Below are 26,766 nucleotides of genomic sequence, written 5' to 3' on the forward strand. Positions count from 1 at the left end.
AGCTGAAATAAACTGAGTTCCTACAAAGATATTTCAGTATCACTAGGTGATAGGGGAGAACAAGTTGGCCCAGTGAAGATCAGAGCAATTCTCTGTTCTTTGAAAAATAGATTTGGGTTGCCTATTGTAATTTTTTTTTTTTTTTAAAGAACAGGTGTGCTCTAAGCTAAAGCAGATAGTTAAAGATAGCCTATTTTTGTCACCAAAAACAAACTACAGCAGTTCTTTGGGCTTAAAATAAACTGAGAACTGAGTGACACCAGTTCAAAACAATTTCTCAAAGTTCCAGTTGCTATTTCAGTGTCTCCATGCCTTTTTTGTCCTCTACTCAAGTAGACACTGAAGCTAGAAACAAACAGCACCATGCTGTTCTTAGGGGGCAGTGTGGGGAAGTAGATGTTTTTAGATAATAACCAAAGTCCTTTGTCTAAAATGAACAAATTGACTGGATTGATTGAGTACTCCAACTGTGTGCCTGGCTACTGAATATTACCATCTTTCTTGGAGACGGGACTCTAAAAACCCACTGGAAGCAGAAGTCAGAAGACTGGGGTTCCAAAATCTCAACACCTCCACTCAGTAACTACACTAATTTGGGGGCACTGAGACTCAGTTTCCTCACCTCTAAAACCAGGATTTTAAAAAATTACTTCCTTAAGATTGTTCAGAGAAATAGATGAAAAATTGATGTGAAAATGCCTGGTACTGTATACCTGGCATACAGTAGGTATTCAATAAATGTAGGAAAGTACAAAATCTTTCACATGGGATCCATAGCCCTCTGTTATTCTGCCCAGTTCTCCCTCACCCTCTACAGTAGCCACTCTAGGTCTCTTTCAAGTCTTAGCACATGCCACATTTTTTTTCAGCTCCAAGTTCCACACTGTTTTCTCAAAAGCTCGACCCAGGAAGCCTCCATCTTCACTGATTTTGCCTGCTTCACCCTTTAAGTCTCAGCTTTATGTATCATTTCCCCTGGGAGCTTTCCCAGATATCCTAGGTGAGGGTAAAACTCCTTGCTATACAATTCCTTAGCACCCTGTACCTCCACTCCGGCAACATTCAAAATGCACGTAAATACATGTATAAAATCTATCATTCTCTGTTAACGGTAAACTAGATGAACGCAACTACCACACATACGATACTTAGCGCAACACCAGGCACACAAGTGCTCAGGAAATGCCCGTGCGTGGAGTTGAATGTTTCCTTCCTAAAAGAATGAATGAACATGTGCTTTGGAGCAAGAGTACTTCTTTTAAAAGATAAAATTCTTTCGGGAATCAGAAAATCCAAGGTCAAGTCAGCGCCCCTACCCCACTTTTAAGACCAAGGTATTTATCTGCACTTAGAGCTCATGGGGCAGGGCTAGCCTTTTCTGAAGCGCACACTGAGAGTCTTTCCCGAGCAGGTTACAAAGAGCTCATATTTCATACCATTCAGCTTGTCAAAATGCAACATCCCTCCCTGTGGAGAAAGCAGTCCAATTCCCCAGCTGGTTTTTATTCACACTAGAAACTTTAACTCCGTTCTAGGCCTCACAAAATGAGAGCTGTGTCCACACAAAGCCACAACAACCAGCCAATTCACTGAATCCAATGAAATAAGCCAATTCACTGGGGGTGGGGGATGGGGGGGGACACAAACTGTCAAACTGGTTACTTGGTGCCTTATAGACCAAACAATGCGTGATTGAATTGGTTTGCTTTTCAATAGGTTGTCTTGTCATGTGGTAGCTAGAGTGAGTGAAAGATTTTCTTTATCATTCTGTTTTTGTCTTTAAAAAAACACAAAATAAGAGCACATCAGATAGAAGGGTAAAATAGCCAGTAATGTCTTCTCTAAATCTGTGGTCAAGCACAACGAATTCAGCAATTTGAGCTCGCCCAAACAGCACATTGTGTGGAGCAAGGCACCCCAGCCTGTTTTTTGGCTTTAAAATAAGACCCTGCTGGTCCTGATCTCATCTTTGCAAACGCATGGCACTGGGAGACAGAGACCATGTGCAACGACAACTCTTTACAGACAAAGCATCCATTCATGGACCCCACTGAAGTGCAAGCGTAGATTTTCAATTTCATTCAGCTGAGTGCGGAAGGCTCCCACTATGAGGGTGGGTTACTAAATGGTTCAGCTGGGAAAAGGACCCAGAATGAGAGTCAGCTGCTTTACAGTTTGCACTTTCATTAGTAGAAATGAAAGCCATTCCCTCACTCCAACTCCAATGTTACAGTAAGGAGCTAACCTAGCATATTAGCCAAGGGCACTGAGCGATTTCTCTTTCTCCACATCACAACAGGTACCCAGAGCATAGCTTTCTTGGTTGTTGTTAGGGCTGTCGCTAGGGTAAGGGTGGAGAAAGCAGCCAAGTAACACACAGGGTTAAAACTTATACAAAAGGGAGGGACAATGCTGGTCCCTCAAGCTCTCAGCTAGACCAGACCAGTTTTCTCCTATCCTTGAATACAACATGCATATTTTCACCTTCAAGCCTTTCCCTACTTCACACCACTTCCTCAATTCTACTCATTCTTCAAGGTCAAGTTAAATAATAATAACTAATGCTTATCCAGCATGCACTATGCTCAGTGTTTTACAGGCACAATCTCATTCCATCTCTCACACCGTATGAGAAAGGTGCTACTAAGGTTGTCCCTTTTGCAGAAGGGACGTGGAGAGGTGAATCAAGTGCCCAAAGGCCCAGTAAGGAAGAGGAGGAGCTGGGTTTTGACTTAGGCCCTCTGATTCCCAGCGCTCCTGATCACCACACACTGCACCACCTTAACCACCCCCAGCACAGGATGTCTGCTCTGCCCCGCACAGACCCCCTCCCCTCACCCTCTCAGGCAGACCCCCTATTTTCAGAAGCTGTGTAGGTCTTGCTGCCTCAACTGGGTGCTAAGGTCTGGGCACGACGGGTCTGTGCCATTTCCCCAGTGGTGTGTGGCATGCAGGAGGAACGAAGTGTGTTTTCCATTACGAAATGGCTCTCCCCTCACTTCACATAAATACTGTACTGCTTTGTCATGCCAATAAAAATCAAAGGCCAAATCCCCCATGTGGGGGCTGGCTTGGCATTCGCTGCCCCATGGTACCTTGCTTTTCCAGTAAACAAGTGTCAGTCTGATTTCTTAAAGGCAGCAAATTTTAATAGGAGGTTTGCTCCAACCAGGAACAGAATGAAGACTTTGCTTATCTCTGCACTAGGATGACAAAGCAGCTATGCTCATTTTAAGGCACCATTTTCCAAGGCAGGAAAAGACAATTTCACCTTTTACTCACTCTTTCCAAAGGATACTCCTAAATGACTCCTGGCACGCTATTGCTCTTGGGCCAGAGGTATCACTTTTATCTGACTAGGAGAGGTGTGGCCCACATAACCAAGATAGACGGGAAGTCGATCACTTCTTGCGTGCTGACCCAGCAACCCAGCGTGAGGCAGTTCTAGGTTAGGAGGCACTCATTACCAGCATGGAGGTGGCTATCTCAGAGGCTCCCTGTAAGCAGCCGTTCTCTGCTGAGCCTACTCTTTAAAGCACAGCTTGTTTGGGAATGTGTTTTCAAAGCTTTCTTTTCAACAGTATTAAAAATGTAGCTTGAAGTCGGAAAACCCGTTATGATTCGCAATGTGGTATTATGCTACCTTCCTAACTCCCAGGTGTGCAGACACCTCCACACTTAAAAGACTGTCAGCGTTTCGATACGCTGTGCTGGCAACAGTCTTCCCTGGGAGTGGAGGAGGAAGAGAAGAAAGCCAAAATGTTCAAAATGTTTGCATTCCAGTATCATCAAACAGGAGAGCTCCGGGGAAATACTGGCAGGCTGGTCAGGCTACTTTCTGGCTTCCTAATAAGAACTGCTTTCCACTGGTCTGCCCGCTAACTTGGAGAACAAAATACTGCAGGCAGATAAAGGTATAGAAATGTAAAAGCAAACCACAGGCAGAGCAAACAGAAGAATGCCTATGATATTTATTGATATACAGCTCAGAATGGGAGGGGAACAGAACACACAATGATACTGCCCTGCCCTTTCTGAAATTCTATAGGTAAGAAAATTCTGGAAGCTCTGGCCAGTGGTGATCGAGAAGCATGCTGTATGCTATCAGGGAACACAAAGTGAGTAGGTTTTCCCTGTGAGGGCCATGGCGCCATGTTCCTCCATCTCCAAGGACCCTCTTAACCAATATGAGCTGCAGAACTGGCCTCCAGATAATATACAATGCTGGGGGCGGGCCCGCATGTAACAGAGTCTGTTGACAGAGTTCTGTTGTGGTGTCTCACCAAGGTGTCTTTCTCTGAAAAACAAAAGTTATTTCCCCTACTCTAAATGGGGAAAAAATAAAGTTGAGAAATACCTTTTCTATCTCAAAGCCTAAGCCCAAAAGGACAGGGCACAGTGGCCTGCACAGCGCAATTCCACGCAAGATAAAGAGACTTCATTTGCTCCCACATTTGGGGCTGTTTCCTCTACATCCGACAGCAGGCCTGACATTCCTAACACACATGGTTTACTTTTTCTTTCTTTTCCCCTTCCTGCCCCACCTGTGGTTCCTAAATCAAATCCGAAGCTCTCACTGATAGCAGCAGCAACTCACTCAAGGAGCTGGAGGGCACTCCAATTTTACAAACACGGGACAGGTTTATAACTCACAGAGACAAGATTATTTTTCATTTAGGTACTTGAAGACCCTTCACTGATTTATGTGTGCAAATAAAATAACCATCTAATTTTTCCTGATCTAAAATGCAGCAACCTTTACAGATCAGCAAGGGGGAAAAGGAGCACTTAAGAGATGTACGGATGAAATGTTTGTTTCTCAGTCAAAGACTGAGGACTGTGATTCTGGGTTCTGCTGTTTCAGTGAAGAAAGGCCAAGCACACTGTCACTGGCTTGGCTGTTTGTCAGGACGCTGACAAGTTCTGCATGATCTGCTCATTTTGGTAATTACCTAACTATTGTTTTGGACAAAGACAACGAGGGTCATCTGTCCCAAGTCCTTACAGCTTGAGAGCTACTACCAGTAGGAGCTATCTGAGACACTGCTTAGTTTTTAATGCTAAGTCAGAGGGTAAAGACACACACACACAACACACACCCACAGGGCAGTTTTGTACCAGAGAAAGCTGTCCTTGAAAATCTTCATCATCATCAATGAACTCTTACCAAGACACTGTGCAAGCCACTCCTGTAACTCATTCCCAACCTCGTGTCTTACCTTAGTGTTCCTTCGTAGACTGCGAAGAATATTCCTCCTCCTTGGGTCTTCATCTGTCTCATATGGAATGACGGCACTGTCCCCTTTATAACCCTGGGATGCCTGATCCTCCTCTTTCTTTCGGATGGGCCCAAGCTCATCGTCGCTCCCCACGGTGAAGCTGGTTCGATAACTAGCAAACCTCCCCAGCCGGCTGCATCTCGTCCTGTACAGCACTGGCTTGCTCACGATGGATACCTTGCGTCCTCGCTCTAGAGAACTAGTGTCCATTTCGCTGTCAGAACCATTCCCACTGCCATTGGACTGGGCTTTGTTGATATTCCGAATGGTGATGATTTTGCCTTGGGTGCTGTCGTGGGGCACTGAGTATATGTTTTCTTCTTCATTCCTTGGCTTGACCACAGCATCCATGGGTTCGGCGTAATCAGAAGGATCGAACCCATCTGGGGGCAGCCAGGCACTGGAAGACACAGACTTCCTCTGTCCGTCCCTGTGGCCTTGGTCTAAATAAGACAGATCCCCCTTTGTAATTTCAAAATGGACAGGAGGCTTTGGTTTGACTGGCGGAGGTACTTTGTTGTTCAGTTTACTCTCAAAATTGCTCATGATGAAAGACAGCCCATCATTTCCCTCCAGTTCCATAGAGAGCTTAGAATGGTCTTTGGACAGGGAGGGCAGTGATGTGTCTTCTCGAAACAGGCTATAAGAAGGGGGCTCGATATCTTCTTCAGAATCCTGCAGGTTTGAGTTGCAGAGCGGAGAGCCTGCCCGGGGGGAGTTAAACACCTCTTCTGTGGTGCTGCAGGCCTCGGCAGCATTGTCGTACATATGAGTAGCCTCGATTATGTTCTTTTTGTCCACCACATCTTTAAAAAATGGGTGGAAGATCTCAAGTTTATGCTGGGGTTGGCTACAGGGGATACTTGTGAACTTTCCGTCGATTTCTTGAGCGATCTCCTCCCCCTCAGTCAGCTGTTCCCGACTTAAGTCATTATCCAGGACATCTATAGCGCCGTCAGTGAGTGCAACCAGCTGGATGGGGATAATATCCTGCACCTCACAAAGAAAGGCACGTAACATAGCCAAGGAGGCCTTACGTTTGGCTGAATAAAAAACAATGTACCCATGGACCAATCGGCTTTTTCTGATGCTAAATGAGGAATGGTAGGAAAGAAGAGACAGTTCAATGCGCCTCTTGTGCAGTCCGATTGGCAGTTCAAGTAAAACAGAGTTGTTGCTTCCGCAATGGGAAGACTTACAGGTTTGGGACTGCAGGACAGGGAAGAGTATGTCATCTGCACTAAAAGGATCTCCACACATCAGACACATGACAATTCGCAGGTCAACATCAGCCAGATCTTTGATGCTAGCAGTAGAACTGACCAGGTTTAAGTTACGCTTGGAGTCCAGGAGTCCTTTCAAAACTTGACTGATTTGCTTTTCGTTAATGTTGCGTCCGTAACCAATGCCAGCGGAAGCAGGGTCGAGAAAGACACACTGAAGTTTGCTAGCAATCTGCTGACCTTGCTGTATTAAGCTATGCAGGGTCTCTCCACTGGTGTCTCCTCTTTTGTTAACCAAAATTAAGGTCAGGGGGAGATGGACTAAATGATTATCTCGCCTGCCCAGTGTGGACTCTCTGCTCTTCTCTATACTCTCCACCACATAGGATAGAGACTCCTTTGAATTGTAAAGGCAGAGACAGCCATGGGGCTGAAACGTTGGTGTCTGGAAAGAGTTCACAGGAAGCCTGACATTCCCTTCTATTGGCCTCAGGGAGAGCTCATACATTTTACCGTCTATTACATACTTATCATCATTTGTACAAAGAGCTCGAATCTCATTGGCCAACTCTCGTGCAAGGCCATCCTTGCCCAAGATCACCAAGTTGATTCTATCAATGTTGGGGTCAGAAAGTGAATTTTTCTGATTCCGGTCAGATGGTCGGATAAACCGAGAACTAATCAAGTGCTCGATCTTAGCATCCACACAGGCGGGGCAGCTGGGGCAGGTTTCCTTTGTTGGGTGGTACACAAAATGAATGTGCTTCAGAATAAGGGCATCACGCTCGGCTTGGAGCTTCTGTAACGCCTTGAATCGCTGTTCCTCCCCCAGAACGTCCTGAATGACACCCATCTTCTCCTTGCTGGGCTTAGCATCCAGCTCCAGCTCATAAAACAATTCCGAATATTCCAAAAGCAGCTCCTGAAACTCTTCCTTTGCTCTGTCTATAATTTGCTTTTGGTGTTTGCCATAAATATCCATGTATACAGATTCTTCTAGCCACTGATAGAAATCTTCATTCATAATAAAACTGCGGGCCTCTTCCCAAGGCTTTCCAGGAGTTATGAAAGGAGAGGTCTCCAGGTTTTCCTTGAATGCCCTTCTCATCTCAGCTCTTTTCCTCTCGTTCCGCAGCTTCTCTAAGTGGGCCTCGTACAGCTGCTCTGCAGGGACCGTATCCATTAAGTCAAAGGGAATCCGCTCATTCTCGATGTTGTCAATGTGGCTGGTGGCATCCCACGGGGTCTCTTCAAGCACAACAAACCACTTCAAGAATTCTGGCTTGGTCTCCAAGAGCTTTTTGGCTTTTATGCAGCTTAGGTGGTCTATTTCATCTAGATTGGGTATAAGAGCTTCAAAAGCTAGTGGGAGGGCTGCCAGGTACAGCTTCCTCCTGCGCTCAATATGCTCATGCTTGAGGCGATGGATGTGCTGGAGAAACAGCTTCTTGGCTTTCTGAGTCCCTTCCAGGTAGACATAGTCCTGGTACTCGGGAGAGGCCTGCATCTTTCGGCTGACACTCAACCAATTCTCATTGTGGTTTTTCACAATGCGACTCACCAGCCACTCATACTTGTCTTTTGCTGTAGCTATCTGCTGACTCTGCTGCTTGAGAGCTTCAAAATAAGGAATGATTTTCGTCTTTCCCCGACTCTTATCAATGAGTTGCACTAAGGTGCTGAAAGCTAAGTCCACATTTACATTGGATCTTGCTGAGGTCTCCACAACCTGGAGGTTCTTTTTGCTTAAGGCAAAAGTATGTGCATCTCTAATGTACCGCTCCACACCCTCATCACACTTAGTCAGGACCACCACTATGGGCTTTTTTGTTTTTGCAAGCTGATTGTAGAGATTAGAGACAAACTTGAGCTGGTCATCAAAGTTTCTATTCATGCCCCTGCTAACATCAATACCAAGAAGAAAACCATCAATTAGCAGCTTTCCATCTGGCATCTGTTTCTGCTCAAAGTCCTGCTCCAGCCCCAGCTGGTCAGTGCAAAAGTACATGAGTTTTTCCGCTGATGCGAGCTTGGTCGCAGCAGCTCTCTTGATATAAGGCTGCAGGGCCGTGCTCCGGTGAGGCTGAAAAGTCTGATCGTCGATGAATTCAGTCTGCTCCACAACGTGCATCTTACATTCCACACAGTCCTCCAGGGAACGGCTAACTTCTCCCCAGTAGAGAAAGTGGTCATTATTGACCACTCGCCCACCGAAGTCACTGGTGCTGAGGACAGAGGTATGGTCCAAGTGAAACTCGTCAGCACTCGGGCGCACAAAGCGGTTGCACAAACAAGACTTCCCAATGCCGCACTGGCCCTTCTCCTTCTCCGTCCCAGACAATCCCACCACACTGATGTTGTAGGTGGGAATGCGGACATCTTGCTTTCTTGCCATCATCATCGTCGACACATCCTGCCACAATCAGCTACTTCCAAGATCAGATTAGTGTTTTCCAGTGGACCCAATGGCTTCCCCACATTATCAGTGGGGGCCGGCTGCCCACGAAGCAAAAGTGTCAGATCTCATCGTGCTTGTATACCAGTACGAGGTGAGTTTTTGCCACTTCTCATCGCCAAATAGCCAACATTTCTTCCTAGGTGGGGGAGGAAAAAAGAAAAACAATCAGCATCATAATTTTGAAACCAATTTTAATCACCAAACAATAGGAAAAATCAATTTTATTATTCAACAACTAATTATAGTAAACATCAAATGTACAAGGCCTTAAGCTGGGTAAAGACATAGGAGCAAATAAGACTGACATCTGGACTTCCCTGGTGGCGCAGTGGTTTAGAATCCGCCTGCCAATGCAGGGGACACAGGTTCAAGCCCTGGTCCGGGAAGATCCCACATGCCGCGGAGCAACTAAGCCCATGTGCCGCAACTACTGAGCCCACGTGCTGCAACTACTGAAGCCCACATGCCTAGAGCCCATGCTCCGCAACGAGAGAAGCCACCGCCATGAGAAGGCTGCGTATCACAACGAAGAGTAGCCCCTGCTCGCCACAACTACAGAAAGCCTGTGCACAGCAACGAAGACCCAATGCAGCCATAAATAAATAAATAAATAAATAAGAGAACCTGCCAACAGCAAAGAATGTAAGAAGTGGTGAAATAACCAAAGCATTTGTACTAAAGGCAATCTACAAAGCAAGGCAGTTTACAATTATTTTAAAAAAAGAAAAAAAAAGACTGATATCTGTGTACCCTCAGAGGTACAATGTCATCTAATGGAGGAAGACACATAAATAAGCAGTGTGCTAAGGGCTAAAACAAGGGCTTGCAAGCTCCTTGGAAAAATGGCTGATTCCAGGGCTAGGGCAGGGATGGTACAATATGAGCCTGGAACATTTTATTGTACAAGAAAGGAAGGAAGTGCTTGAAAAAATGATAGGGTACCTCACAAGGACACAGGGGCCAGTTTGAAGGGGCACCCACTGGTCAAATCTGGGACACTTTGAACATCAAAATAATTAAGTACAGTAGTGAATTACAATCCACTGCAAAAGTAGGAACTTGAGTTCATAATACTGGATCAGACAAGAATCATCACTTGATGCTGATCTAGGGGGGGAAATTTTGATGAGGAGCAGGATTTTGCGCAGAAATGAGGTCTCCTGATAGACTACTTATTAGCTGCAAATGGAAGAAGAAAAACAAACCACACTAATTACACAGTGGAGATACTGGGCAACACTTTGGGTAATGAAAATTATCACCACCAAAGAGCCAGAAGGACATCACGGGGCTCCAGATGTGATACCCCAGGAGGATACAACATCACCATGCAGTATGATGGCCTACAATGCACCACCTCAACCTAATCACAAGGAAACATCAGACAAACACAAAATGAGCAAGATTCTACTACAGCCGGGGGGGGGGGGGGGGGGCGGGGACGGGGGGTGCATTTCTGTACTTAAAAAGAAAAAATCAGTGTCATAATAGACAGAGAATGGTTTTGTAAATAAATATTCCAGATTAAAGGAGGCTACAGAGACATCCTAACTAAATGCAATTATCTGACCCTAGACTGAATTCTGTATGGGGTGGGGGTGGAGGGGCAGGAGGAGGAAGGCTATTCAGAATATCATTAGATCAATTAATAACACTGGACTATGAATGGAATTAGATAAAAGTATTCTATCAGTGTAAATTTATGAAGTTTATAACTATCATGTGAGAGAAAAGCCCTACTCTTAGGAAATAAACACTGAAGTATTCAGAGGGAAAAGACCATAATGTATGTGACTGGTCCAAAAAAAATCACACCTATATATTGAGAGAGACTAAGAATGCAAACAAAGTAAAATATTAACAACAGGTGAATCTGGGTAAAATGTACAGGATATTCCTTGGTGCTATTTTAATTTTTTGCAACTTCTCTAAGTTTGTAATTATTTCCAAATAAAAGGTGTTTTTGTTTGTTTTTTTGAAGGGTACGAATATGGGGTGGTTCCCTGACAAGAACGTAAGCTCTGTGAGGGTAAGGCCTGCCCCTGCCTTCTTCGCTCTGTGTCCTCAAGCTACGAGAACATGTTTGACACAAATCTTTACTGAAGGAATGAATAAATGAATGACTATTAGAGCTTATTAAAAAAGGGTCCCCAAGCCCAGCCTTTTAGATTTAGGAAAGCCTTGCTGGAGGAAGTTCCATCTCAGGTGAGACCTAAAGTAGAGGTGCTGAAATGTGCAGACTCCTCTCTCTCCAGAAAAGGGCATTCATTGCCCATGGGAGAACCAGCTGAACTTAAGTGTGTATGGGGAGGAGATGGGTGAGATGCATTAGCAAGTAAGCAGGGACCAGATTAAGCCACTTTCAAAGAGCTTCGATTCTTCCCCAAAAGCTATGGGGAGTCACAGACTGTGGCTGTGAAGTGGCACCTTAAAGGACCTGAAGTTTGAATAGCTGAAGTCATAAAATGTTATGATGATGTCTTACAAAGTCTTTAGCAGCTTTCCAGCTGAAATAAGTAAAATATGTAGTCTTTGGCTGCCGCTACATAAATGTTCTTCTGGTTGCTACAGTTTATACTGCACTGCAGTCTACTTACACACGTAAATATAACTGTGCAATTGCTGAACCTGTAGCCAAATGAACAGTCTCCTGAGACACTCCAAAGAGAATTTAAAATAAACAGCAATTTTCTTTTGAATCTCATTTATGCTTGGTAGGAACCCAGCATTTCCACAACCTTAATATTTTTTTGTGAGCCTATCTCACAAGAAGTGCCACAGGAAGTCAGACCACCATACGTTATTCTGACTGATACAAGGGGGCAACAAATGGGAGAACACAACTGTCCCCTATGATGATAACCCTGAAAGGTCAAAGACCTTTCCCAAAAATCCGTGTCTTCCTTTGATAACCCAGAAAGCCAAACCCTCTATGGAGACAAAATGTGGCTAGATGGTATGTAAAAATTCTTTGACCATTTCTCAAAAGAGAAATCTCAATGCCTGTAAGTAATCGACTCCAGATAACCTAGTGGCATGCTCCTATAGAAGCCAAGCTCCAGACTTCAGGAGGAGCAAGCAGGATAGCTATGGGAAAGAGAAAAAAAACAACCTTCCCCATCCCCACTTCCCTAGGTGATTACGTACATAAGTAAAATTATAAGACGCTTATGAACATCTAAAGCATGTTTACACACATCCTCTGAAATACCTGAAAAGGAAAGATTTATATGAAATCAAAGTGCTTTTTGCACATTATTCTGTAGTATACATATACAATTTTTTTTAATTTATTAATTTGTTTATTATTTATTTTTGGCTGTGTTGGGTCTTGGTTGCTGCGCGTGGGCTTCCTTTAGCTGCGGCGAGCAGGGGCTACTCTTCGTTGCGGTGCACGGGCTTCTCACTGCGATGGCTTCTCTTGTTGCGGAGCACAGGCTCTAGGCGCACGGACTTCAGTAGTTGTGGCATGCGGGCTTCAGTAGTTGTGGCTCGCGGGCTCTAGAGTGCAGGCTCAGTAGTTGTGGTGCACGGGCTTAGTTGCTCCGCAGCATGTGGGATCTTCCTGGACCAGGGCTCGAACCCGTGTCCCCTGCATCGGCAGGCGGATTCTTAACCTCTGAACCACCAGGGAAGTCCCTACAATTTTGTTTTAATGAGGCTTTAACAGAGTCTCAGGTAGGAATGCTGACAAAGATTTAAGAAAGTCAAGGGTGCTCACCTAACAGAGCCCTTCTCTATCATTCCTCATCCCAGGGTCTGGCAAGAGTCAAGGCCACCCACTTGACCAATCTTGAAATGCAACTTGGCGACACAGGTCCTACTTCAAGCAACTGCTGCATGCAGCTGGCAAATCATCCCACTTACCCTCTGTAAAGTGGGACGAATAATCTACCTCTTCACAGAAATCTCAGGAAAACAAAACCCCAACCTGCTCTTACACCTCAAGAAATAAGGATATTGGTTTAATTTTGAACTAAACTAAAATGTATAGTCCATTCAACACCTTGTTACTTACATTTTTTTTTTTTATGGCAGGATATTCTATTTAGGCCATTCAAGCCAAAGTCTCAGTTATCTGAAGGATGCTAAAGAAAAGAAAACACTCTCAACTCTCAAGAATGTAGCAACTGATATTTTAAACTCAGAATGCTGCTGGCTGAACTAAAAAAGCTACAAGAAATGAGAATTAGGTGGCATGGGAGTGGTTAATTTTTGGACACCTGGTAACTTTCCACTTGTTAGAAACCTAACAGTTTCCCTGGTATAAGTATACTCTTCTTACATGTCTGTCTTTGATGTCTGGATAATGCAGTTTTACTAGTTCCTCAATTGGACTGAATTACATGGTAAACAAAGACTGTTATAAATCTAAAAACGTCTCAAACACTTGGTTTAAAGGAAATAACCTTAAGTGCTTGGTCACAAACACGTTCAACTTTTCTAAGAGGTGGGTAAAAAAAATTAGCTGAGTCACTAAATTTAATGATCTGAAGGCCACAAAGAAAGAGAAAGTAGAAGACAGGGCATGTCCAAGACTTCGCAATGTCTTCAGAGTGTAAATCTGATGGGAACTGGTGTTCTTAGTGGGCAACTGAGCTACTCAAACAGCAAAATCTGAACACCCATTCTAATAATTTGCCAATGCTAATCCTTTTAAAACTGAAAAGTTACAATAGAGGAGGAAAAAGTATTCTTTAAAACAGTAACTCCGTGCTTCCCTGGTGGCACAGTGGTTGGGAGTCCGCCTGCCAATGCAGGGGACATGGGTTCGAGCCCTGGCCTGGGAGGATCCCACATGCCGCAGAGCAACTAAGCCCACGCGCCACAGCTGCTGAGCCTGCGCTCTAGAGTTCACGTGCCACAACTACTGAGACCTCGTGCCACAACTACTGAAGCTCACGCTCCTGGAGCCCGTGCTCTGCAATGGGGGAGGCCACTGCAGTGAGAAGCCTGTGCACCGCAACGGCAAGTGGCCCCCAGTCGCCGCAACCAGAGAAAGCCCACGCACAGCAGTGAAGACCCAATGCAGCCAAAAAATCTAAAAATTAATTTTTAAAAAACCAGTAACTCCTTTAATCTTTAAGCTTTACTGAGCTACTTGTATTAGAAAAATAAAAACACAGAACCTAACATTTAGCTTCACATTTGAAGCCATAAGTCCACTTCTTCAGGAAGGAAAATACTCCAGGAGTATTTTCAATTCTTTGTCACAAATACAGGCTGAACATAAAGCACTGGCGGTCCAGTGCTTGAGACTTCGCCTTCCCATGCAGGGGGTGCAGGTTCAATCCCTGGTCGGGGAGCTGGGATCCCACATGCCTTGAGGCCAGGAAACCAAGACATAGGACAGAGGCAATACTGTAACAAATTCAATAATTTTCAATTTTCACTTTGAAAATGGTCCACATCAAAAAAACAAACAAAAAAACAAAACCATAATGCAAACATCTGAGAGCTTTTTTAGAACCTGTCACCAAGGTTCCAGAGTTATTTGACTTGTTTAACCAAGACAGTAGCTCCACAAAGAGCGCCTCAACTGGAAGGTAGGAGGAGGGGTGTTTTCTTTTTTAACACCTCTACAAAACACCCAGGGCAAGAAGTGGTAACATTCCCAAGATAGTACACATTTCATAGGACACAGAAATGCCACTGTGATCCAGCATTACTATGACTGCTCAAGTTCAGCAGCTCAGTGTGTGTTTCACCCTTCCATCCGCAACCTCACACCCCTACCCCCACCCCCAAGAGGAAATGTTTCTGGGCTCTGTGATCTAGAATGCCCTGTTAAGACACAGATCCACATACCACCAGTTTTCACAACCCAAACTACTCTCTCTGCCTGTGAGACTAGCCAACAAATTCTGAAAATGCATTTCATTTTGAACCACCATATACAGAACACCACCAAACTAATAATAATATAACACTGTATAATAATTATATACAGGATAATATAAGGAAATAATTTCACAGTGAGCTACCAGCAAAGGAAGCAAAATCCTTGTTACCATAATTTTTCTTAATCCCAATAGGAGAAAGGAATGGAAATATGCATTTTAATTTAACAGAAAGCAGAGCATTTTCTAAATGTCCTTAATACCTCATACTTCTGAACACATTAAATTTCTGAATGGATTTTCAAAACTATGAATTACCATCAACAGCTGGTTTAAATGTCTGCATTAAGTAGATACATGGTAAGACTCACTGCTCTACAGAGGGGAGGGGAAGAACAAAAGGAAGGGATCTAACCAGGAAGCATTTTCCCTGTAAGAAAGATTCCTTAAGAATTTTTCAGAGGAATTTACTTTCCAAACAGGCCAGGAAGGGTGCGATATAAAAGCTCCAGTAAGAAGAGAATACGACTCTCTGGTCTACTGAACCACTGAATTTAAACAAAATAGTCTTTAAAAACCCAATGTTTCTATTTTCACATTATTAAATGTTAAAGTAAAATTTCCTAAGGTTTTTGTTTGTTTTCCTTTACAAAAAAATTAAAGTTGGAAGTGGAATCCAAGGTCCTCATTTATCCAATTCATTCATCTGTGAAATCCAAATAAATTTACAGAACCTTCAAGTTAGTGATGTGCACAAATGATGTATCAGAGTATTCAGCTATAAACAGGAATTATCACACTTATAAATCTGACACCAAAATACAAAGGGAGTCTTCACTTCCTCTGTGATTTCTATTGAAACGTGAAGAAATGCCCTTGTTTTGCTCATCTCTTTACCGCATGAGAAGTATCTTGAAATGACTACATCTGAAATGACTTACATCAAACTTAACAAGCACAACACAGCCTCTAACACTGAACAAAAGAGAAAGGTAGGCCATCTGATGGCCCCAGTTACAGAGCAGCTAAATTCTCTCCTTCCTTCATAATATTTCAGAGACGTTAACCATTTTTGTATCACTCTTGTCTCTAATCCTTAGAATTAAGAACTGAACTGTCCATCAACCAAATCAAATACATATTTATATCTAAGACAATGTGATGAAATAAAGAAGAAACAGGACCCTGTCCTTGCTGGTGAGAATCTAATAATTTACTAGAGATACAATATTTTAACTTAAAAAATAACTAGATCACAGACAATAAATGGCATCGATCATTTCCTGGGATCCAGAGAAAGGAAGAGGGGATCATTCAGATCTGGGATAGACTGGGAATGGTGGGATAGACTGGGAATGGTGTCAGAGCAGAAGTAAAATCTGAATTGGTACATAAAAGACTGGCAGGGCTTGGAGAGATGGCCCAGGTATTCTAAAGGCATGAAAGGGTATGAATGACGGTGACCAAAATGGAACAGCAGCAGATACGTTTTGGGACATACTGACTGGCACAGAGTTTTCGTGCATGGAAGGTAGAAGACAAGAAGGTCAGCAGGGCTCAGGCTATGGACACACTGTATTTTTACTGTGAGAAGCTAACGTGAAACTAATCTGTTATCCCACCAGTGTCACTTACTGTTGGTAACAGCGCTACCTCAACTCCTCAACTAACCAATTAACACGGTCTAAGGAGATGATCATCTTACGTGAAAGAAAACACCACTTGAATATGGCAATTATATTTCTACCGTTCAGTCCAATGCAAAGTCAAGTAACATGGTAGGGAAGGGGCAGAAAGCCACGGATTTTACAAGGAAGCAAACGCAAATATCTGCCCGGAATAGTACCGGTGGTTGCTCCCACTAGCACAGGCTACATACACCTACTCCTGTTTAGCGTAGGAGGGAGGATTTCCTCAAAGCCACAGAATCTTACTATATCCCCAGGGCTCTGAGTACAGGAAATCTCTGAAATGGGTCATCTGGATCTTTGGAAAGACTGATGTAAGTGTTTAACCATCTGGTCTTGACACATGTGATCTCATACAACAGATGGGCCATTCTTGGACAATGGGTATGTATGTGCACTCAGCTCTTACTATGTGCTATGCAATGGACAGCACTCTCCAGAGGGCCCAATGAAGAAAACACAAAGGGGTCAAAAACAATTTTCAAGGACTGATAACTCAGATGTCTATTTTGAAAATAATCTGGCCCAAAGTTAATTTTTTTTTTTTTTTTTTTTTGCAGTACGCGGGCCTCTCACTGTTGTGGTCGCTCCCATTGCGGAGCACAGGCTCCGGACGCGCAGGCTCAGCGGCCATGGCTCACGGGCCCAGCCGCTCCGCGGCATGTGGGATCTTCCCGGACCGGGGCACGAACCCACGTCCCCTGCATCGGCAGGCAGACTCTCAACCACTGTGCCACCAGGGAAGCCCCCCCAAAGTTAATTTTTTAAAGAACAGCTATGAAAGATTCTCTGACATTACATATATAATTTTTACAAATGTCTCTTAATGCTCCTTTTTTTTTTAAGATTTATTATTTACTTATTTATTTTTGGCTGCATTGGGTCTTAGTTGCAGCATGCGGGGTCTTCACTGCGGCACGCGGGATCTTTCATTGAGGCGCACAGGCTCTTCGTTGTAGGGCGCAGGCTTCTCTCTAGTTGCGGCGTGTGGGTTTTCTCTTCTCTAGTTGTGGTGAGCAGGCTCCAGGGCACGTGGGCTCTGTAGTTTGCAGCACGTGGGCTCTAGTTGAGGCGCAAGAGCTCATTAGTTGTGGCGCGCTGGCTTAGTTGCCCTGTGGCATGTGGGATCTTAGTTCCCTGACCAGGTATCAACCCATGTCCCCTGCACTGTAAGGCGTATTCTTTACCACTGGACCACCAGGGAAGTCCCAATGTGCCTCCTGATTTATTTTCCCCCCAAACCCTGGTAAAGGTACCTCAAATTCCAGCGTAGAAAAACACAGCTACGTTATCTTACCATCACAGCCAGCCCACACAGAATAAAGCAAATAGCCCATTTTCCACCATGACACAGTTCTCATGCGGAACTCTACAAGCCGGTCCCAAAGAAACAAAATTTCTAAGCCAAGTTATTCACAGGATGAAATCAAATTCCCCTGATGAATGAAGGGAGCTGCTTTCAGCAAAAGCACTTCCTTAAACTTTATCCTCAGCAGCTTTCTCTCAGGTAACTCTGGAGTTCTGATCAGGGTATCTGATCAAAGCAACTATAAACAAAGACAAAAGTGAAGGCTGAGAAATCTTTCTCACTGATGCAGCACAATTTCTCTGGGTTACCTATATTAAGAACAATAGCAACAACATACAATTTCTGATAACCCGCAAAAATATTCCACGCCAAAGGAAATGCAACACCAAGGCCAACTGGAAACTGAAATTACTCGAATCCACCTTGGTATCACAGCCTATCTACAATTAATACAGTGAGCTAAGATTCTTACCAAACCAAGATACAAAAACACAGCCACATATATGTATAGCTGATTCACTCTGTTATAAAGCAGAAACTAACACACCACTGTAAAGCAATTATAATCGAATAAAGATGTTTAAAAACAAACAAACAAAAAAACCCCACAGCCACATCTTACCTCTGAATTTCCTGGTATTCGGGCCAATTTTACATTGATTTTTGAAATGGTAAAGAAAACCTATAAAATTATCTCAGTAGTTGCTTCTGAGCACTTCTGATCTATTCAAGTTTTTTAAAAAGTTCAGTAGAAAAAAAAAAGTTTTTTTGAAAGAACATTCTCCAAAAAAATTTATCTGAATATACAAGAGTGGAGGTACCGTCCAGCCAAATGTGTCTTGCAGAGGAAGAAACAGGCATTTCTGTCAATTGGGAAAAATAGGTCGGCTTGTTTTCAAGTCCAACAGTAAGCCTTACTATTCTGTTCCCCTGGTGGCAGTCTAAGATGACATGAGGATTTCAGCCCATTATCTCTAATTATTCCTCACTACTCATTTGCATTATTCTATAAATTACCAGTCCTAAAGCAGACTACTGATAGTAATAAAAATTATGCCACATGTATGAACTTTTTAAATAAGAACGGTTGGTCTTATTTTATTTAATTCACCTGGACTGAAGACAAGAACAATGGTCACAGAGAAGCATAACAGAACAACTTCTAAATCCAGCAAATCTTAGTAGGGAACAATTTGAATTCACAGATTAAAGAACTTATTTAGGACTCACACTAGTAAACTGATACTTATATTTCTCCTTTCCATTTTCTACCCTCCACACTTACTTATATACTTGCCTTGCTTCAAATAAAGTTAAAAGCAGAGGTCTGAGAGAAACGGAAAATGAACAGTTACAAGACAGAACATGGGAAGGAGCCTGGAATTAGCACAAAATCACGCCTTAGGCTCAATTCATCATATTTGAAAATCTGCTAAATTGAGGTGTTTATCCCTATCTTCTAGAGGTGATGGATTTATGAATTAATACATTTAACACAAAATGGATTTTCTGAATGAGAAGATGTTACACGTAGGCACTATTAACAAAAAGGTGTTATGAAAAATATTTCTTACTCAAATATTTATCACCTCACTATCTGAAAAGCATATTTCAGGTTCCTACTTTGAGGCTAGGAAAGGAGGTATGATAGAAAAAGGATACGAGCAGAGCTTCTGTTCTATTTCTTGACCTGGGTTGGTTACACGGGTAGGGTATTCACTTCATAATTGTTCAGACTGTACATGCTTTATACACTTTTCTCTACAGTTTTTAAAAAAGGATACAATTCAGAGAAATGAAGAAACACAGGTTCACATAGCTAGGAAGTAGAGCTGGGATTTGAACACACGCCTCTCTCAACCACTGGGATACATTCTCTTCCTTGTATACTAGGCCTCTGCCTGGGCTCCTGTCAAACAGGTGACTCTAATCCTCACGTACCAATGAGAAGAACAGTTAAGGAGCAGTGCCCTGGAGGGCCCCGGATATAACTGGCAGATCTTCAGGGCTATGGAGAAGGCTGAACAGGTGGAACACCAGACCTTCCGGCCTTAAAAGAGAGCAACTCAATTTGATCTATTTTATATGTTGGGATTCCACATATAAAGAAAAAAATTTTTTCAACTTCTGTAGTTTTTTAAAAAGCTCAAAAAACTTCATGGTTCAAAAACCAATTTAATAAACAGACATTTGGTGGTCTAATTCCCAAGATTTTGCCAAGAGACGAGTCAAAAAGAGTCTCCTGTCTGTCCCCCAAAGGCTCCCTTCTCTTCTCATTCAGGAAACTTATGCAGATTAGTGACTACCTAGACAGAGAGAAGGGAAACAACTCGGCTAGTAAGGGATGGTGCCCCGTCTGACAGGCCCAGGTCAAACACCTCCCCAGTCCCCCAGGCCTGTCCTCCTGCTCTAACATGCTCTCCTGGCCAGAGAACTGGAACGGCAAGCATAAGGTATGTATGGTGGGAGAGGTCGGGGGCAAACCTGTTTTGCGGTGGGCCCTGTCACAGTAAGGAGAGTCTAGACTTCATCCTCCGAGGAACTCCCAGGATTCTGAGCAAGAATGGCATAGTCACTCTGGGCTGAAAGAGGGAATTCTGAAAGCAATCTTTGTACTCTCCCCCTCCTTCCATATCTCTCTCTGCTATTTTACCCTCACCCTACTGGGTAAATGCTTTCCATGTAAAGGCCACTTCAAACCTGGTCATAATAAGCACCATGAAAAACAACTGCTTATGACGGAAACGCTGACACAGTGGTGGTGTAAGATGCCCCTTTGAAAAGCCTTGTCAGGGCTCAGTCTTTGTAATTCAGTGGTGGCTCACAGGAAGTGCCTGAGAGCCAGATTCTTTCTGACTGTGCTCAAGGCCATAATTTCCTTCCCATACTTAAACCGATGACCCTGTGTCTCACTGTCAAGGGAGTCGGCCAAGGGGAAAGGGCAGATAAATAAGAAGCAAAATCTGAAGAAAACTGGCCAAAAAAAAAAATTCCTAAGATTCTTCTTGGGATTAACAACTAAAAAGACTTCTAGATGAACCAATCTGTTGTCTCTCCAAATGAAAGCCCCTTGACTGCAGAGCTGTGGAGAGCTGCCAGCCAACTCCTTCAGGTAACAGATGAGGAAGCTGAAGAGGAAAAGGGAAGTCACAGAAGCTGCCATCAGACCTGTGCTAGGGCCTCTCCCACCTCTCCCCACTCCACCCCACCCCAGGGCTGTTTCTACACACCACTCTCTGCCATGGGTGGTGGCAGAGACGATAAGGTTAATGAAATCCGAGAATCAAAATGATCAGGAAGGGGACAAAAACAACCTCTGTCCCTCATCATATGTATACTTTCATGAGCTTCTGCTGTATGTTCCATATAGCACCTATCCACTACCCATTACTCCAAGATAAATTTCAAACTATAAAAGTAACATGTCCTGGTGAGGAGTCCAAAAATAACTAAGAAAACACTTGTAGTCATATAAGGAATTTAATAAATGGCATTTTCTATAAAATGCTAGCTTCATGATTTTCCCTTAGATAACAGACCAGAATAGTAACTAGTTCCTCCTTATCAACCACCATTCCTTGAAAGTCCTCGGCCAGTAATTTTCATGAAAACTAATGAGTCATCTCTTACCACTACTTCAGCCCTCATACTTAAGAAGGAAAACAGGTTCAACCTACTCTTCCATGACAGCTGTCCTACCTACAAGCTGAAATCACCTTGACCTCATGTATTTGGCTGCTATTCAGAAAACAATGTCTCTGAATTCAAATTATCAAAAATATACTTACATTAGGTAACAACATACCTTTCTCAGTTACTTGTGCACAGAACGCTCACACTGTTTCATCCCAACATAAACCCACTGACTGTTTCCCTCATTGACCTCACCTCCCACTCCCCAGGTTACACATGGCCCTGGGAACATATCACAGCTACTTTCTTTTGGAAAAGTCTTAAAATCGGTGTACAAGAAATAGCTACTGATTTCTAACTCACACTAGAAAGAACGGAATAGAAAAATATACCACCATTTTAAAACCTTGTCAGCAGACTGACTTTAACTACCTAGAACATCAGCTATGCTTAAATGAAAGCTTCTCTAACATGGCTAACGTGACTACTATAGTCTGCAGAAGGAAGAGAGGGTTTGGTAACAAAGAGAGGTGACTCACCCAAGCTCCTTCACTTTCTGCACGTACCTTCCCAACTCCTCAGACCACTCACTTGCTCCTGCAATCCAACTGCTATTTCACCTTTCTGCTCAGAAAACCCACTGTGTTTAAGAGAGCCTGTCAGGGGCTTAATTTTGGTGTCCATACGGGACGATCCCTCTGGCTATCAACTCCCCTAAACAGCACAGGTGTCATCCTGTAAACTTATATAACGTGTCTATACCAAAATGCTCTGTCAAACACACCAGTCCTTCAGGTCTTCCTCATTAAGGACATCCCGAGTTACACTTGGATGAAGAGATGATATACACTTACCTGAGCCTTTTTGCCCAGTGAAGAATCTTACACAATACATATACGGTATGGTGGGATTTCTCTCGCTGTTTTTTTTTTTTTTGGATGGGGGGCGGGCGGGGGTGGTTGTAATAACTTGTCAGTCCTTGAATGTATATATTCCTCCACTGTCTTATTTAAAACATTAGAGCAGACCATTTCAAAGATGACGATTAAAATCTATGTAACCATGGCTTGCCAAGTCTTATAATTACATGAGTTAAAAAAACTTAAGCTACTGAACTCCATTTTCCATATTGACTATCTAACAAAAGCTCAACTCAACCAGTTGAATCATGAGAACTAAAAGCCTAGTCAGGAGCAATCAAAAGGCAATTGAGCTTGAAAGCTGTATGTCCACATTCCACACAGTTAAGGCTTCGGTACGCCAATGGCCTGGACAGGGCTAGAATGTGTTTGATACAGCCTTTTCACACCCCTTCTTGATTCCTCCTCCAAAACCCATATTCCTACAGGCGCAAACCACACTCTACAATCTAATACAGTAAAACCAGTGTTGTCTGGAGTCACAAAGTTTTATATGTGCTTGTTTCTAATTAAAGACCATTCGATTTTAAGAACTTAATAAAAAGGCCATAAACCTGTATCATTCCACAAGAATGCCAAGAATGCTAAGTACCTAAATAATATTCTTCCAAAGTGACCTTTATTAAGGGCTGCCTCTACTACTTTGCCAACTAACACGTCAGGAGGCAGAAACATTCCTACCTATCACAGGCTACTCAACTCCGTTTTAAAAAGCAAAGTCGGGGCTTCCCTGTTGGCACAGTGGTTAAGAATCCGCCTACCAATGCAGGGGACACGGGTTCGAGCCCTGGTCCGGGAAGATCCCACATGCCGTGGAGCACCTAAGCCCGTTTGCCACAACTACTGAGCCTGCGCTCTAGAACCTGCAGGCCACCACTACTGAAGCCCAGGTGCCTAGAGCCTGTGCTCCGCAACAAGAGAAGCCACTGCAATGAGAAACCCATGCACCGCAACGAAGAGTAGTCCCCACTCGCCGCAACTAGAGAAAGCCCGCTCACAGCAACGAAGACCCAACGCAGACAAAAATAAAATAAATTCATATATATATATATAAAAAAAAACAGCAAAGGCAAGTGAAAAGGCCTTCCTCAAGTAACCAAAGCAACTCAAATTCCTACAGCGAAAAGTACTAGTACAAACAGTCTTTAAAGTGGCAAAATCAAAGTTTAAAAAACCACTTACAGTGCCTGCAAATGATTCAGAAGAATTCTGAGAAAGGTAATATCAACATTTTAGTGGTAGAACACTTGGAGAGTAGCCAAGAGGCCTGGACTTTCTCCCTAACTAGGTCATTAAATCTCACAGAGGGGAGGGGAGGGGAGGGGAGGGGAGGAGAGGAGAGGGGAGGGAGGGGAGGGGAGGCACACACAGACACAAACTAGTTAAATGGCATATAACAGCCAAGCTGTCTTGACAGCTTTCTTCCGTCAGCAGGATCCCTGGACAATGATGTTCTTCAAGGAGACAGGTAGGTCTCTTGGGGCTAATGATAACCTAAGTGCATGCAATTATAATCAGACTGATAACAATCAACCCCTACCCTTGGAACAGACACTCAAATTCAACAGCTGAGAAAGAAAACATATCTGCATCCAGGGAAGCTACATCCCTACAGCATCAAGTGTTCCTTCCCACCCTACTCTTGCTCTCTGCAATCCATACTCTGTAGAGTAGCAAATTATCTTTTTAAAGTACAGATCTGTTCTTGCTGATCTCCTGCTTACAACCCCTCAGAGATTCCCTCTGCCCTTCTAATAAAACCCCAAATTCTTATACATCCCTATGTGATCTCATCTCCACCATTCTACTTCTTTCTCACTGGACTCTAACCACTGTGGCCTTTATTCAGTTCTCTGGGTGCCCCTATTCACTTATTCTCATTCAACCATTCAACAAAAAAATACTAAGCCTTTGTAAATTACCTACTATTGTGCCAGGCACTACACTAGGCACTACACTAGGCACTGGGATACGGCAACGAACAAAAGAGACAAAGATCCTTGCCCTCCTGGAGTCATATTCTAACAAAGGGTAACAGACAATATACTCTTCTCTGTATCACCAGAACTGAAAGCCTGCAAACTACATTTCCCAGACCCCTTTGCTAGCTGGCTTCCTGTTAAGAATCTGCCAAAGGCTAGAGACTGGATGGCAGGAAGAGGGATACAACACTTTTCCTGCTTCTGGTTATGTCTGCAGCAGCAACGAGCAACTGTGGAGGACTGCAGGCAGCTGCACACACACCACAGGTTCTAGCAGCATCAGCGGAGCACTGGTTTCTGGGTTCCTGCTGAACTGTGGCAATATGGCTCCAAGCTCACCTGTGAGTGCAGACTCCTGGGCTCCAGCCCAAAGGCAGCTTTCTGATCTTTGGCTAAGAACCCCCTTCTCCCTTGTGCTCCCCCCCACACACCTCCTTTCCTCCTTTTGCTCCTCCAGCCCTTCCACCACCTCTGTAACAAATCCCTCTCTGCTTGAAGTATCTAGAGCGGTTCCCACTTTCCCGATTGGACAATAACTGATCCAACAGCAGATAATGAAGAAATAAAAATAGTAATATCAACTAAATGAAAAATAAAACATAAAATGGTGAAAGAATGAAGACCACCGATTTTTTTTAATTTCATAAAATGAAATCCTAGAAAATGTCTCCCTAGGTATATTACAGTGTCATTTTTGAATTCTAAAGATTAAAATGCTAGGTCTTCCCTGGTGGCGCAGTGGTTGAGAGTCCGCCTGCTGATGCAGGGGACACGGGTTCGTGCCCCGGTCCGGGAAGATCCCACATGCCCAGAGTGGCTGGGCCCATGAGCCATGGCCGCTGAGCCTGCGCGTCCGGAGCCTGTGCTCCGCAACGGGAGAGGCCACAGCAGTGAGAGGCCCGCGTACCGCAAAAAAAAAAAAAAAGATTAAAATGCTAGTTTAGTTGTATAATTTATTTAGGGGTACTTTTTTTTTTTTTTTTAAAGGAAGTCAGTATCGCTTCTCTCTTTGACTTACTGAGTTTCTAGGGAATAGAGAGAATCCTTCTATGTGTTTCCTTCTATGTCTCCCCAGAACCTCACACACAGGAGGTACTTCTTAGATGTCTGGTGTCTGACTGATGTCTGTTATACAGCTGTGGGATTCACAGAGACTGGGGGTGAAGGCCAAGCAAATAGCCTAGTTCTAAAAAGCAACTTGAATACAAATCTCATCCAAAGCACTCAACAAAGGATTCCAAAGCTCTTTCAAGTCCTGAAATGCAGCCACTAGGGAAGGAAGGCGGAGGAGTTCAATTGGCACATGAGGCAGGGACTTTTGCCTCCTCTTTGCCGAAGCCACCCTCAAACCTCTACTTCTGATGAGGGTCTCTATTTTTTTGTTAAACATCTAGCCTGAAAACCCCATTAAAAAAAACTGCCCAGAACACAGTTCACCTTTCTTAGCAGGATGAAGAACTGAATCAATCCAGAGCAGATGCAAGCCTCCAGCTCCTGAAAGTCCGTGTTTTCAACCTGCTCAGAGGCCACTTAGACAGCCCTAAGTCTTATCTTAAATTCAATTTCAGGTATTATTTTAAACCTAGATAAGGGTAAGAAGTGCTAGAGAGTGTACATTTTTTTAAAAGGCTAAATAAAAACCCGGTAACTCCGGAGGTTAACAATTATTAAAACCACACCTATGGCCCTTCATCACATCATCTGCTGACCCAGTTTTCCATTAACAAAAAAATGTTTCATGAAAGGGAAACCTTAGAGAAGATATAACCTCCAACCAGAGCACAAAGAAGCTTGATTCTCACTGATTTCCAGGCTGACTGATGAAACTGGGCCATCAGCTGTTGTCATTTTCATACTTCATCTGCCAACAAACCTAACAGATAAATGCTTTAACATTTTTAGCTAGTCCATTATTACTTCTAACAACCTTACCACAGGAAACCATGCTGTACAACCCAATATAAACATTTTCCAAGTGTTAGGCACAATAAATTCCTTTCAGAGACTGGAAAATGAAAAGGCCTGATAAAATGGGATTTACTGGATGCCTCATAGATAATCAACTCTCAACAAAATGGAATATACAAAAATGTATCTAGCAATTACCACAGGAGATCACACCTTTCTCTGATAATTAAGCCAGCACTTCACAGTGAGGGGCTTCAGGTTCATCACTTATTTAACATTTACTGAAGGCCTTCTTGGGGCCAGGTGAGAAATAAAAGGACAGCGCAGGAGTCCCATGCCAACATGAAGTCTTCCCACTGCACAGTATGTGGCGTAAATGATGGAACAGAAAATGCACTAGAATTGGCTTTAAATACACACACACGCCTACACTAGTTGTTTTCCCATTTAGTCATCTCTCTTTCATACAAGTAATAATACCAAATATTCATGAGCCAGGCACAGTACCAAATAAACAACATACATA

General features: G+C 43.4%; 1 protein-coding gene across 1 annotated transcript in view; it reads right to left on the minus strand.

The window, feature by feature from the left end:
• Positions 1-26,766, minus strand: part of ARHGAP35 (Rho GTPase activating protein 35) — a 122,834-nt gene that overhangs the window by 70,858 nt on the left and 25,210 nt on the right. Inside the window, exon 2 of the mRNA XM_060083250.1 lies at positions 5,220-9,096. Coding sequence (XP_059939233.1) covers positions 5,220-8,903 — 3,684 coding nt within the window. The 5' untranslated portion in view covers positions 8,904-9,096. The remainder of the gene's footprint in view (positions 1-5,219; positions 9,097-26,766) is intronic.

The sequence above is a fragment of the Mesoplodon densirostris genome, chromosome 19 (genome assembly GCF_025265405.1).
Source record: "Mesoplodon densirostris isolate mMesDen1 chromosome 19, mMesDen1 primary haplotype, whole genome shotgun sequence".
Classification (NCBI taxonomy): Eukaryota; Metazoa; Chordata; class Mammalia; order Artiodactyla; family Ziphiidae; genus Mesoplodon; species Mesoplodon densirostris.